Source organism: Sinocyclocheilus anshuiensis, unplaced genomic scaffold (assembly GCF_001515605.1).
Source record: "Sinocyclocheilus anshuiensis isolate Anshui unplaced genomic scaffold, SAMN03320099.WGS_v1.1 scaffold836, whole genome shotgun sequence".
NCBI lineage: Eukaryota > Metazoa > Chordata > Actinopteri > Cypriniformes > Cyprinidae > Sinocyclocheilus > Sinocyclocheilus anshuiensis.
This window is the reverse complement of record NW_015551122.1, coordinates 913,281-923,086: the sequence shown is the minus strand read 5'-3', so window position 1 is coordinate 923,086 and position 9,806 is coordinate 913,281. Positions and strand designations below refer to the sequence as shown.

The following is a 9,806-nucleotide window of genomic DNA, read 5'->3' as shown; positions in this document are numbered from 1 at the left end:
TTAGGAAAAAAAAATGGTTTTTTTTTTTTTTTTTTTACGAAGCATTAACACAAGTTAGACTGCACCCCATAAACACAATCAAGCCTAGAAAAAAAACAGTGAACCACCCCTTTAAATAGGAAAATAGTGTGTCAATAATGCAAAATGACAATAGTAAACACTCAATTTTCAGTTGAAGGCAGTTCATCATTGAATTCAGTGATGTCATCATCCAGCTCAGTTCAGTTTAAATAGTCTCTGTGCAATCAAGTCGACGATATCGCTGGAAGTTAAGTGTCTCCAACTAAGCAAGCCAGAGGCGACAGAGGCAAGGAACCAAAACTCCATCGGTGACAGAATGGAGAAAAAACCTTGGGAGAAACCAGGCTCAGTCTAGCCATACTCTGGAAATCAGAATATCACAGAGTCTTATGGGTAGCTGTTTTGACCACAAAGCGACATCCTAATGCTGTGATTTACATGGGCAGGGACCACTGATGTATTCTTCAGACAATGGGTCTAACTCTCAGTGAGCAATATTTTGTGTCCTACGCGATATACTGTTATGGTCAGTTGTATTTGTAGAGAACTGTCCAAAATCTTTGAGTATACACTTGTGTGTTGCTTTCCCTCGGTTTGAGTTGATCATGTCAAAAGCGGTAATCATATGTGCTCTAGCTGGATAATGCAAATACAATTTCAGTGAAGATGATCGCTACATTTCCCTTCCCATGAACAAACTTCTAGAAATGCTGGGGAAAGCTCATTTTCTTTCTCCTAACTAATGACTCAGAGCAACTCATGCATTTCATTAATTTTTTGTCTGAGAATGAGAGGTGGAAAAGTTGTAAGAGTGGGACGTGACAGTGAGTCCCTCAGGCTGAACTGATTCGAGCATTGAAAGCACGCCAAACCAATCTCATCTTCCCTTGATGTCCAGTTCTGTTGTTAGCACACTCTGTAGAAAGTATTCTTTACACGGGTTTAGAGAGGTGGCATCTGTATGTGTCTATTACACCTGTTTATGAGAATGCACTGTTATCCTTACGTGCCTAGATTTTGGACTTTAGACAAAGTCTGGTCCACATTACAGCATGTTCTGTCCGCCCATTTAGGGTGTTCTCACAGATAACCGGGCTCATTTTATTCCAAATAATTGGTCAGAGATCATCTTAATGAGGTGCTCTAGGTCTGATTAAAAACAAACTCTGGAACGGTCCAGTTTTGGTGAGGTTAGAAACCAATTTGACCCAACGGACCAACTAACCGAGCTGTATCATGATTCATAATGGGAAATGTGTTGCGTAAATAGCAGCAGTGTCTGATTCTGTGGGTGAGCCCATTAGTATCACAGTTGAAAACCAAAGAGTGCCTTGAAATGTCATTGATCTTCTCTGAAATGCTGTCCTGCCTTGCAGGGAAGCTAGTGCGCAAAGCTAGCTTGTTAATTCATCTTGATGGATGGCGCCATGAGCGTAATCCGGAAACATAAACAGGTGCTCTCTGATCAGTGAGAGGACCGTTTACTTGCACGTGACTTGCATAAATACATTTTGCAACATTGCAAATGCAACTATTTACGCCCCTGTTTCTAAACAAAGCAAATGATCTGCAGGTCTGAAAATGGACTTCGACAGGGAGTGGCTGATGGTGTAAGCACAATCCTGCTGCTGAATCTACAGGTTGCATGCAATAACAGAGCACAACCAGTGTAGTCTGATTTACGCTTCTTTTTAGTGAATCAGAAACATACAGCTGAAGCACGTGAACAAATGACTTTTTCGAACAAGTCCTTTCAGGTCTCTTTAACTTCGTCTGGCAGTAAAGCAGCTGTCCGGGAACATTTGGGTAGTTGACCCAGTAGTCAGGCCGTACCTCCCTCCCCTTCACCAGCTTCCTCTGGAATCTCTCCCCAGTGTCTCGCTCCCGCTAAATTGCTTTACTGTGCATCCCATCGATTCTGATGGAGAGCCCGTGATGAATGGCTTTAATAAAGCGAGCCGCAGTTCCCTAAATAAATGAGCGACCTGAGGATTTATTAAGGGCATCTGCATTTGCCTGGGACAGAAACGTGGAGAGACACGTTTAATGATGAATGCTTCTCTTTCTGCTTCCTCCCCAAAGTGTCACGACACTCTTGTACAGTTTGGTGGCTTCTTGGCGTCTAACCTCAGCACAGAAGACTACATCAAAAGGGTGCCGTCAGTCGATGTCCTCTGCAACCAGTTCCACACGCCACACGATGCTGCTTTCTTCCTGTCTCGGCCCATGTATGCCCATCAGATTCTGGTGAGTGTTCAAAACAAACTCTCTTTCACAACTTATTGCAGCGGTTCGTAACCTTTTTGACTCAAAAGCCTCCTTTGTCCAAAACAATATTTGAAAGCCCTTTGTCAGGTTTGCATTTTAATCAAGACTACATTGATAATAGGGTTGTCAAACATTTCAATTTCGAATATTCGTCGAATTTAAAATAAAAAATCCACATTCGAATGCCAAAACCTTGCATTCGAATTTTAGGTGTGCATCAGGCAGCCTTATCAGCGGCGCACGAGATGCGATGACGATGTAAGTGTCGTTGCATTTTAATGCTTTTGTTAGCCTATCCAGTTGAACCCACTAGATGCGGTGCTGCTACGTTGTTTATTCAAAATATTGCTGGAAAAAAGAACATCAATGTGGAGATGTTGTATACGTCAAAACCGAAACCAACCAGTTCACACAGAACGCATGTTTATCACATTTTCATGTAAGTTCAACTTTTTAAAAACCTGTCTCAAGACTTTATGGCGGGTTTTCCCCATCCTACTGCATGGTATGTTAGCCTATAGTTTAAAGTAAAAAATATTATTAATATTAATAAGGAGAGTCTGAGATTTATTTGACAGTGATTTCACATTTCTTGTTTGTATGAAGGCTAAATACCAATAAAAGATGAACATTTATTTATTTGCGCCATTTTTTTCCTAAAATATTATATAGTTTTATAGGAGTAGGTTTCATAGAGTTGGCTAATTAATTTTTCATAAGTTTGTAGGTACAGACATCTGTTGTGGCCGTTCTTGGCCGTTTTTATGAGGCTTTTTTAATAGTGTTCATATCGATATCGGAATTATATCGTATCGACCGAAATTAAGAAATATATCGTGATATAAATTTTGGCCATATCGTCCAGCCCTAATATATAGTACCAGTCAAATTTTTGGACACGAATGGGAAAGTGTCCAAACTTTTGACTGGTACTGCACTATAATATGCACAAAGAATATCGGCTGATATATCGGTATCGGCCTTTGTTTTACTCCCTAATATCAGTATCGGCCCCAAAAAAAACATATCGGTCGGGCTCTAGTTTATAAACATAATTTAAACATTATGCACTTTTTTCAAAGATAGTCTTGTTATTTTATTATGCTTTGAAGAAACGTGCATAATATTTTGTTCGATGCGCCCTCTTGTGGCCTCAGGAGAGAAGTCAAAAGCTTTTTCCCCCCTAACTGAAATGATGCCTTTTAAATTCGAATATAATTCGAATATTGATAATATTTAAGTACAAAATTCGAATTTAATTTTTCAGCCATTTTGACAGCCCTAACTGATACAAAAATTTAAATGAGACTTGCTGGGATGTTAGCATGTTTACTAAGCTGATGGTTTAGTAAGTCAATCACAAAAGTACCTTGAAGATCAGCCGCTAACAAAATCATGCATGACCTTGCAAATGGATGCATGCAGTACTGACTTAGTTGACTGAGCTGATCTCATTGTTTAGTGTTTCTCACATCAAGGGTGTGATTAGTGCAAAAAAATGCTGTAAGACAATAACGGTTGAAGAATGAAGAGACTTTAATAGTGGTTAAAATTGCGAAGCATCCAATAATGCTTTGCTTTTGCTTTAATACGGTTCTTGCATTACAGTAAACGGATTTATTTGTTATATTTTGCAGTATTATATGATGCTGCCTGCCTAATGAATATTTCATACAGAGCTAATTTTGTGATTTCCCTCAACGCTAGACCCCCTCTTACAGCTCTCCAGAGCGGTGTAAAGTTAACCCCTTATCTCTTCACTTCTAACAAGATTTACCACGTGCAAACCTCTGCATATGCTCATCTTCAGGCCTGTTTGTTGTGCTTGAGTGAATTATAAAGCTTGCCTGCTGTCTTTGTGTTCCCATCAGTCCAAGTATGACGAATTGAAGAAGGCAGAGAAGGGCAACAGGCAGCAGCAGAAGGTCCATAAGTACATCGCAGCCTGCGAGCAGATCATGGCTCCTGTGCACGAGGCTGTCGTGTCTCTTCACTTGCCCAGAGTGTGGGATGACCTTCGACCTCAGTTCTACGCCACCTTCTGGTCCCTCACCATGTACGACCTGGCGGTACCACACAACGCCTACGACCGCGAGGTCAACAAACTGAAGATGCAGATCAAGGCTATCGATGAAAACACGGAGATGGTGAGACACTAAATGACCTTGCAGTGAAAATTCAGCCCAAGAGATCTGCTGCTGTCTGTATTGTTGTTCGAAATGAATCAAGCAGCCATATTTACTGGAGTAAGAGAATCAGTTACTGTGCTTGCATTATTAGAGGTATTAAAATAATTACTTAAAAGTGGAAGCAGTTTTTACTCATCAAATACTTGAAGACTGATTGCATTTAATTTTTAAACTGTGTTAAGTAGCACAATTCACTAATATTAGAATCGACTACTGAAACTTTGTGATTCTAGTGACAGCCTCATTCACAGTCACATTGACCCCTTTATCTGACCACAGTAAATTTATGGCGCTTTTCCACTGCATGGTACGGCTCGGTACGGTTCACTTTTGGGGGGTTTTCCACTGGGTACAGTACCTGGTACCTGGTACTTTTTTTAGTACCACTTCGGTTGGGGTTCCAAGTGAACCGTACCGTTACCAAAACGTGACGTGTAAACTCTGCTGATCACGGATTGGCCGGAGAGAATCGTCACTACCTGCGTCACAAACACAAAAGAACCGCTAGATTTAAATCAGCACAGCCGGCGAAGGATCAAATGCAACTGTTTTGAACGAGCGCACCTTTTTTTTAACAACCAAAAAGTTTTGTTGTCTGTTGCGGAAGTACAGACGTTCCTCTCGTTGATAGCAGAGGAGCGGATCCAGCGAGAGCTTGATGGGGCGACGCGGAATGAAAAAGTTTTTTTTAGGAGTCGTGGTAGTAGAGGCGGCGCAACTATAACGACATGTGAATAATCCCGCCCACTCTAAAGCGGTACTGAACTGCAGTGGAAACGCAAACCGTGCCGAGCCGAACCGTGCCGTGCCATACTGAGCCGTACCGAGCCGAGTCGTACCACGCAGTGGAAAAGCGCCATTAGTTGCGCCTCATAATAATGGTTTTAAAGCCTCTCTTCATCAATAGTGCTGCACGCCACATATCAGAGGTTTTGTGAAATGTTGATTTAAAGAGAACAGCTTAGTGTTGCAGCAGCAGGGCATGAACCTTACAAATTGGCATTTTCAACAAAAGTACACAAGGAAGTAACAGTTCTTGGGTCCTTTTGAGTCATATTAACTTTTGGATCAGTGAGTCCGTTAATGCAATGAGTGCAGCTCTTAACAATGAGGACTTTAGTTTTAATCTGTCCTGCAAAAAAAAAAAAAAAACATATATATGGAAATAAAATACAGATAAAATAATGGCATTGAATTAATAGGTGGTTAATTTATTATTTAAGCTGTTATAATTGATCTTTCTGACACCCTCACAAGTCACAGTTTTGGCAAGTTTAGTTGTCAGATTATGGATGATGTTGTTTTAGTGACTGACAACAGCATTCAAGATTTTGCGATGCACAAATCAACCTTCACATTCAGCTTAACCTCGATCTCAAAGCTCAAGTTGTTTTGCCGTGAGGCTGTTGATAGATAGAAGTTGACCTGTGCAGGAATCATTGCAGTCTGTGGTCAGATGTTGTTCATGAGATGCTTTTCTCTATTGCAGCCTCTGAACAAAAAGAAGAAAGAGAAGGAACGCTGCACAGCGCTGCAGGACAAGCTGCAGGAAGAGGAGAAGAAACAGCTGGAGCATGTGCAGAGAGTCCTGCACCGTCTCAAACTGGAGAAAGACAACTGGTTACTCGCCAGTGAGTCCTCAGATAACTCTCACAATCTCTGCGCTGCTCAAAGGCTCTTCGCGTCTCGTTCACCCCCGTATTCCCTCTATTCGCAGAATCCACTAAGAATGAAACCATCACTAAGTTCCTGCAGCTCTGCATCTTCCCCCGCTGCGTCTTCTCAGCCATTGATGCCGTTTACTGCGCTCGCTTCGTGGAGCTGGTGCACCAGCAGAAGACGCCCAACTTCTGCACCCTGCTCTGCTACGACCGAGTGAGTTGACTGCAGTATGCCCAACCATTGCAGCCACTTTCAGCAAACAGGCTACAAATGTGTCTTTTAAAACAATAAAGAAGCGCAAATCCCAGGTTCCTTAGAATAAGAACCCTTATTAAGTGTATATATCACAAACGTGATATGAAACCTGTCTAGTCTTAAATTACAAAACAGCATAACATGACAGCTTGTTGAAATTGTTTGGTTCATTGTACAGAAAGTTCAAATTTTGTGCTTATCTACCAAAAAAAAAAAAAAACTATTTAGCAGTGTCACATTCTTTTACCACATAACTGCTACACTATGAAAAAAATAAATGAAGTGTGGTGTGATTTAGATGCCTTCTACAGCATGATAGGAACACAAAAATCCATTTTCTCTTAAATGTCAATTTTTCGAATTTGAGATTTATACATCATCTGAAAGCTGAATAAATAAGCTTTCCATTGATGTATGGTTTATTAGAAACTATTTGAAAATCTGAGGGTGCAAAAAAATTTAAATTTTAATACAAAATATCTTCATGGAACATGATCTTTACTTAATATTCTAAATATACCTATTTCTTATTATCTGTGTTCGGTGGCTGAACAATTGCGCTCTTAAACAATAGCCTTTCTTTGCTCGAACAGCACTGTGTTTGAAAACATCCTGTTATTCGTTTCAATGTTATAAAAGTTAATTAATTGTCCCATCCTGTCTGCTTGGGAGGTACAAATGCAGGACTTGGAAAAAGCGATTAAAGTGCTGCAGAACAGCATGAAAAACAAACAGCTATCTGTCATTTGAGGTTTAGATCTTTGTGCGGTGGGTTTTGGTGATGGCTCACGACAGCGATGGAGATAATTCAATTAAAAAAGAAAAAGTAATCAAAGGCTTTGGTTTGCAAGTCAGTTTCAAAGTATTAAGCTTGAAGTCAAGTCGAGTTAATTTAAGCTTAGCATGTTTTGTAAATAAATCATGCAATTTTTTGGTTTTTATTTCTTTATACATTATATTAAGTCATAAAATATGACTCATGACTTGTTATACAATATCCATTTAGCAATATAAATTTCATAAATCTAACTTCAAGCATAAATGGCTATATGTTAAGCATTTCTTATGGGCTTTCTTCTAGAAACAAAACCATATGACAATTAAACAGTTCATTTAGACTTATTTATTTTTATTTATTTTATGAGAGTTGTCTTATTAAAAATAAAAGTTCTGAAATTTGTCCGCTCACGTCAGCACAGTGGAGACTGTACAGAAAACGTTTAATGTTTGCTAGCAAATGTTATTTTAATTCTGTTCAATGATATTAAGTTCATGAATCAGTTTTTTGATGTTAACTGTATATATTGGTCATGTGTCAAATTTTCATTTTTTTAGTTATTTGTTATAAGTCCTGTTATAAGTTTTTATATACAGTATTATGGTTTGTTAATTACATCATTGCAATAATGGAGGAATATATATGTGACCCTGGACCACAAAACCAGTCATAAAGGCAAATTTTTCGAATTTGAGATTTATACATCATCTGAAAGCTGAATAAATAAGCTTTCCATTGATGTATGGTTTATTAGAAACTATTTGAAAATCTGAGGGTGCAAAAAAATTTAAATTTTAATACAAAATATCTTCATGGAACATGATCTTTACTTAATATTCTAATGATTTTTGGCATAAAAGAAAAATCGCTAATTTTGACCCATACAATGTATTTTTGGCTATTGCTACAAACATACCCGTGCTACTTAAGACTGGTTTTGTGCTCCAGGGTCACATTTGACTACATTCATAAATATCAACCATTCAACCCTGTTACCCAAGTTATTGACAAAAATAATCAAACCTAAAACGTACTCTGTTATTAACGTAACCTCAGTTCCCTGAGATACGGGAACGAGTACTGAGTCTTGCTTAAGACGCATATGGGAAAAAAAGCCTTTTTTCTCCTAAACTGAAGCCTTTTCATTCACGCAGTGAAACTGCATGGCCATTGGTTCGTGCAGTGCTTAAAAAACTAACCAATGGCTTGGCAACGGAGCTGCACGAGCCTATGGCGACGAAGCCCGCCAAAGCCTCTCTGTCCTCCTCAGTTGGAGGAAGCGCGGAGAGCGTAATGACCTGTGCTCTGAACGGAGTGGAGAGCACTTTAGGTACGTAACCCTGCCTTGGTTTCAGGACGACTTAGTGTCGTTAGGCCCGAATTCAAGGCAGGACCCTGGCCTGCAAGGTCGGGACTTCCAGGTTATAAAACCTTGCGAATGTGGACAGCGAGGCCTAGCCGGCCGCTTCACAAATATCCGCAATGGACACACCACTGGACCATGCCCATGACGAGGCGATGCCTCTAGTCGAGTGGGCCCGTACTCCAATGGGGCATTGGAGGCCCAAGGAAGAGTATGCTCGAAGGCGAATCTCAAGAATGGCCTGTGACGAGGGGCTATCTGGATGTGAAAGTATGCATCCTTCAGGTCCAGAGAAAAGAACCAGTCTCCCGAGCGAATTTACGCGAGAATCTGTTTCAATGTAATCATCTTGAATGACCTCTTCATGAGGGCGCGATTCAGGTGTCCGAGATCGAGGATGGGTCGGAGGCCACCATCTCTTTTGGGGACGAGGAAGTAACGGCTGTAAAAACCTGACTCGCTCTGGGCTGGAGGAACCTTTTCCATGGCTCCTTTTGCCTGCAAATTCATCACCTCTGAGCGCAGGACGTGAGCGTCCTTGCTCTGCCGCCCGTGTTTCACTTTGATCTGCCTGGGAGGATTAAGCTGCTCGTATAACGAGGTCCACCGATCCTCATGTGTAACACACACTGGCAGATTAAGTACGCATGATGTGTGTAGAGGATTGCTCAAGTCTGATCGTTCAACCCGCGAGCTCGTCGTTGCTTCCTCCAAGGTAGCTGGGAGGAAAGAAACATGAGCGCGGGGGGAGAGCATCGGAGCAGATGCTGCCGCTGACAGCTTAAATTTTGTGTGTGTGTCACTATGGCTGCACTCACAGACACTGGCCGCTTTTACCACAAAAGCAGTCTGCCCCCGTTCATTCGCAGCGGCAGCATCTGCTCCGATCTACTTTGTAGGATAGAGCCGCTCGATGTAAAGAGGCTTACTGAGAGAGGAGAAACGTGAGAGTGGGGCTGTTCAGTGAAAGGCGGTCCGCGAGTGGAGAAATGCGAGACTCATGCGGCAGGGGAAATGGACCGGAACTGCTGCATCGCTGTAGCGGCGTAGAAGCAGGTCAGCTGTGCTGAGAGGTTCCCCGGATCAGCGATGAGCATAGAGTCGTCGCTGAAGGAGAAGAAATCTGAGAATCCTGTGGCGAGCGCCCGCTTATATAGCCAGATGCCCCGCCCATTCTGGCGGGCTTTGGTGGGCTTCGTCGCCATTGGTTCGTTTTTTAAGCTCTGCACGAACCAATGGCCGTGCAGTTTCACTGCGTGAATGAAAAAAG

General features: G+C 41.4%; 1 protein-coding gene across 1 annotated transcript in view; it reads left to right on the top strand.

The window, feature by feature from the left end:
• LOC107663081 (THO complex subunit 2-like) overlaps positions 1 to 9,806 on the top strand; it is a 100,323-nt gene that overhangs the window by 56,384 nt on the left and 34,133 nt on the right. The window contains exons 22-25 of the mRNA XM_016453233.1: positions 2,104 to 2,268; positions 4,161 to 4,436; positions 5,968 to 6,109; positions 6,196 to 6,353. Coding sequence (XP_016308719.1) covers positions 2,104 to 2,268; positions 4,161 to 4,436; positions 5,968 to 6,109; positions 6,196 to 6,353 — 741 coding nt within the window. The remainder of the gene's footprint in view (positions 1 to 2,103; positions 2,269 to 4,160; positions 4,437 to 5,967; positions 6,110 to 6,195; positions 6,354 to 9,806) is intronic.